At 39.3% G+C, this 5,582-nt stretch overlaps 1 protein-coding gene across 1 annotated transcript; it reads left to right on the forward strand.

The window, feature by feature from the left end:
* The first annotated feature begins 926 nt into the window (after positions 1-926).
* LOC142289239 (olfactory receptor class A-like protein 1) lies at positions 927-1,895 on the forward strand. Its single transcript, XM_075333581.1, has one exon. The coding sequence runs from the start codon at positions 927-929 to the stop codon at positions 1,893-1,895; it is 969 nt and encodes a 322-aa protein (XP_075189696.1).
* The last annotated feature ends 3,687 nt before the right edge of the window (positions 1,896-5,582 follow it).

Below are 5,582 nucleotides of genomic sequence, written 5' to 3' on the forward strand. Positions count from 1 at the left end.
CAGCACAAGCTAGGATATTTCATAAATTTAATGCGCATGATTGTTTTTTTTTTCCTGTCTCAAATGGAAAATGTACATTTTTTAAAGAAGCAATATATCAATTATTTCAGTATTTTTGCATCGTGTTTCCAAAATGTGCAAAAATTTTGCAAAATGCCGTGTGTGAACATAGCCTAAAGGTTGGAAGAAGCAGTCATTTTTTCACTTTTTTAATTTGCCTTATTTAAAAGTCATTACGCAAGAAAGGATGTTTCCTAACATTTATTTCTTGTAAAATCCATTTTATCTTTGGGTTTTGTATGTTTATAAAAGTAGCATAATATTCTATCAACATTATTCCCAGCAGTAACCTGGGAGTTAGAGATGCATCCAGGCTTCTTCCCCATGCTGTTCCAAGTACATTTGAGTGCTCTTTCCATTGATTTCAGTGATTTTACTGCCCCCTCAGACCTCCTGGGAAGGTCTGCTGGAAAAAGGCTCGAGTTCCACATTGACTTCCATTATACTCTTTACTCGAAACAAGCCCAATCGAATGTCCAACCTGCTCGATTCAAGTACTAAGCACTTGAGCATTTTAGTAATTGCTCATCCATATTCACATGTATGTGATTTAATTAATCTCCTGTGACTTGACATTTTTCACAAAACAGGCTTATAAATACAAGCCAGTTTCACCATCTCTACATTCCAACATTGTCTCTTTACTGAGGTTCGTCTACTATATTTCTGTTGATTCTTTTCTTTAGAAATTGTATTTGTATAAATAGTCTTAACAGTGATATTGTGTGTGTATGTACAGTATATACATTTATAGTCATATGAAATACATTTATTATCCACTTGTTATATTATTATGATACTATATAACATTTGTATGTTAATATTTCCGGTTTCCTAGGTTGCAAACACATAACATCTCTTGTCCAATGGGCCTTTATCTACTCTTTAAAGCAATTGGATTTTTCCTCCTTGTGATCATTGGGATTCCAGGAAATATATTCATTCTTTCACAATTTGCCTCAATCAAAATCATTGAGAAGAAGCTTCTTCCAACCAACACAATATTGACCATGTTGGCCACAGCCAATCTTCTAGTTATCCTCTCTCGAATTATACCGCAGGCTCTGAACGCGATAGGTATGGAGAATTTACTAGACGATACTGAATGCAAACTTGTCATTTTTACTTACAGAGTAGGTAGGGCTATGTCTATTTGTGTCACCAGTATACTAAGCTGCCACCAATGCATTCTGATTGCCCCTTCTACTAAATTGTGGACTTTCCTAAAACACAAGGTCCCACAAAATGCCTTGACCATCATCATTATTTTCTGCTTCTTCAACCTCTCAATTTATCCTTACAGTATTCTTAATGCACACGCCAGGAGAAATATGACAACTTCTTCACCATACACTCTTCACTTGGTATATTGTGATGCCGACTTTCTAACCTACACTTCATACATCGTCAATGGAACTTTTTATACTATTCGGGACTTTATGTTTGTGGGACTGATGGTGATTGCAAGCATTTACATAGTGTACACATTGCTTCGGCATGAGAGAACTGTGAAAGGAATCAGGAGTTCGGACAGAGGTCAAAAAAGATCTGCTGAGTACAAAGCTTCAAGAGCGGTCATTTTATTGGTGGCACTTTACGTGGTACTTTTTGGACTAGATAATGCAATGTGGATTTATACATTAACCTTATCTAATGTAAGTTCTGACATGAATGACATACCGATCTTTTTAGCATCCTCTTATGCAACATTAAGCCCCATAGTCATCATTATAACCAATCCTAAGCTGAAACACAGTTGGAAGTATTCATACAGAAAGAGGTCGATTCACAAAGAATTAGGAAATCATGAACTTGTGTTCTTTGTAAGTAAATAGCTGTGGAAAAAAATATAAACTTTGAAATTACAGAAAGTATTCTTTCATTATGTTTACTGAGGTGTAGGGAAATTATTATTAGTAATTTTTGTTTAATTCTTCAAATGGTATGTAGTCTCAGATTTTCCTCAGTTGATCTTCTATATATGTACAATATACATGATCTCGATATATGCCATATAGTTGTATTATGCTAAATGTACCAATGGTTGCCTATCAGGAATCCACCAAAGAACACTGTTTTGGATTATGTCTGTCTGACCCATTGAACCTTAAAAGGAACCTGTCATGTAGAAAAATGTTGTTAAGCTGCAGATATGAGGTTAAGTCACGGATTAATAGCGTTCTGACGACGTTTGGCCACCGCATTGTGAGTCCAACTTCCGGGAGGAAAGTATCTTTTTTCCTCCTGTCTGTCTTGTGCTTTCAGTGATTGGGGCTTCAGTCGGTTTCAGTCACTACTCTATCCAAAGGGAGTGGCGGCTTTAACTATGCCCCAGCACTGACTGACAGCAGGCTCTGTACTGATGCACTGCTGAGCTAGCTGTCAATCAGTATTGGTCACACCCCTATGACTGAAAGCTTGAGGCTTCCGGTAAGGAATAAAGATCATTTCCCCCTGTAATCGGGCTTTTAGTGCAGCAGCCGCATAGCATCAAAACATTATTTACCTTTACATTAACCCTATATCTGTCAATTATTAGCATTTCTTTATATGACATGTTCTCTTCAAAGGAATGTGTAAACCAAAAATTAACTATTGATTACATAAAGTTTTGTAGTAAATATATTTCTTTTTTTGAATGGTGGCAATGTTTTTTTTTTTTCCACAACACAAACTTTGTTAAAAGAATAAAATTAGTAATGTTGCAAATATCACACTTGCCATTTGATTTTTTTTTTAGACTCTAACTTTATATTATTTCAAAAAATCCACATGTACATTAGTTGCAATGAACAGACTTTGATCCTATCTTTTATTTTTAAGCATCTAATGAGCCAGTGCAAAGGTCATTGTGGAGTAGGAGGAGTAGGGCCAGCTGTGACATGACTTACAGAGATTGGTTGAGTCTTTATTAGCTGTGTACAGAAATGTTAGCTATATTTCAATCCTGCCTTCGATGATAATGAGCTTATTGAAAAAAACGGAAGGAAGCATGAGTCTAAAATTGCCCATCAGGCCAGTGTATACCTTACGATTAATAATTTTGTTTTAATAAAGATTGTGTTATGGAAATAGACAATACCATTTTTTAAAAACAAGTAACAAAAAATGATGAAAACAATAGGTCATTTACTCATGACATATTCCCTTTAAAATTAATTTGTCATTCAATTTATGCTGCCTGAACTACATGCAGCATGAATCAGAGCTTGGCTGCACGATTGCCGCCATGTATGTCTTACCCTGAAAAGCCACTACAGAGAAAACATAGTCTGAAAGCCAATAAGGAACTGTAGGGAAACTCCTAGCTAGTCTGATGTTTTGCCTGCCCTCCCGCCATAGTGTTTCAGAGAAGGACGTACCTGGCTCTAATCATGCACCCAGCCTGATTCATACTTTCAGTGATTCTGGAAGGATAAATGTACAATCCTTGACAGAAGTTCTGTCGCTTATCCAGTCACCTTGACATGAACATCATTGAGCACCACAACTTCATTTGCCAATGTTATGCAACATATCTTTGTATTAGAAGTTAATTATTTGTTTGAATTTCACATTACTTTCTGTGGGTGACAAAACTTTTGTCTTGCCAAAATCTGACCTTTCTGTGTTCATTAAATGATCACTATTTCAGCTTTGCAGCAACTTTATTTTCATAACCTAAACCAAATTTGGGAGGATTTCAGCTTTCAAAAGAGTAATTTATGAAACCAATGGATGAATTTAAAGTCCGGTTATAAGCTTGTATTTACATAAAATGGATAAGCAACAGAACTTCTGTCAGGGACTGTCATGATCTGTTCTCTTTAAAGGGGTATTCCCATCTCCATGATCTTATTCTAATATGTAGAAGTAGAATGCATAATAATAATATTAGCAAATACCTCCAATAGGTGATGTAGTATAGTTCTCCTAATATAGCCGTGGCTTAGATATCCATAGTTATGACCATGAACAACTAAATAACTCTCACTATATGAGTAGTCGCAACCATGGATACCTAAGCTTCTGTAGTGCCCTGCACTTAAGGTAAGAGACATGAGTATATCAGAAGAATTATATCGATGTCTAATTGGTGGTATTTGCTAATATTATTGGGATAGGACCTTGGACATCAGAATACCCCTCTTAAGACCAGTTAGTCATTTATGTTGTGATCATTTTCCAATGTGTATATTGAACACAGGGAAAAACCTTTTCCACAGGGGCCTAAGAAGACAGATTAATATAAAGCCTTGCCAGAAGGACCAAGATGATATATAGGCCTCAATAATAATTAATAATTTTCCTTTTATGGCTTCTGAATTGAATAAAATATACATACAGTACAACACAATACAATATATACCGTGTTTTTCCAAAAATAAGACACTGTCTTATATTTTTTTTTGCCCCCCAAAAAAGCACTACGGCTTATTTTTGGAGGAGGTCTTATTCTTGGAGAAACACGGTTGGGGGATAAGTTTACCCCCCAAAAAAGCAGACCCCCACCCCCCGCCCACTTCCCAGGAGACTCATACTTACCAGACCCGGACGTCTGTGTGGCTCCCAGGTTATCCTGTGATCTCCGGTGGGCGCTGCACGCTGTCCTCCACTGCTGCTAGCAGACATACTGACACACACAGCAGATCGCAGACACACACAGCAGATCACACACACAGCAGATCGCAGACACAAACAGAAGATCGCAGACACACACAGCAGATCGCAGAAACAAACAGCAGATCGCAGACACACACAGCTGATCGTAGACACACACAGCAGATCGCAGACACACACAGCCGATCGCAGACACAAACAGAAGATCGCAGACACACACAGCAGATCGCAGACACAAACAGAAGATCGCAGACACACACAGCAGATCGCAGAAACAAACAGCAGATCGCAGACACACACAGCTGATCGTAGACACACACAGCAGATCGCAGACACACACAGCCGATCGCAGACACAAACAGAAGATCGCAGACACACACAGCAGATCGCAGACACAAACAGAAGATCGCAGACACACACAGCAGATCGCAGAAACAAACAGCAGATCGCAGACACACACAGCTGATCGTAGACACACACAGCAGATCGCAGACACACACAGCCGATCGCAAGCATACACAGCCGATCACAGATACACACAGTCGAACGCAGGCACACACAGATGATCACAGGCACACACAGCTGATCGCAGCTACACACAGCTGAACGCAGACACACAGAGCCGATCTCAGAAAAACACAGCCAATCGCAGACACACACAGCAGATCGCAGACACACACAGCAGATCACAGACACACAGCCGATCGCGGGCGCACACATCACATCCAGCGCTTCCGGCCGCAGGGAATGATGAGAGCAAGTCACGTGTCCCACCGCAGGTCCTGTTCATTGCGCTCCACCGCACAGCCTCTCAGGGTTCTGCTAGCGAGAGGAGATCAGTGTCGCTGGATGTGGTGAGTATGTACGCGATCCGAAGTGTGTGCGATCCAATGTTTGCGTGTGATCCGATGTTTGTGTGTGCG

Source organism: Anomaloglossus baeobatrachus, chromosome 2 (genome assembly GCF_048569485.1).
Source record: "Anomaloglossus baeobatrachus isolate aAnoBae1 chromosome 2, aAnoBae1.hap1, whole genome shotgun sequence".
NCBI classification, from domain to species: Eukaryota; Metazoa; Chordata; class Amphibia; order Anura; family Aromobatidae; genus Anomaloglossus; species Anomaloglossus baeobatrachus.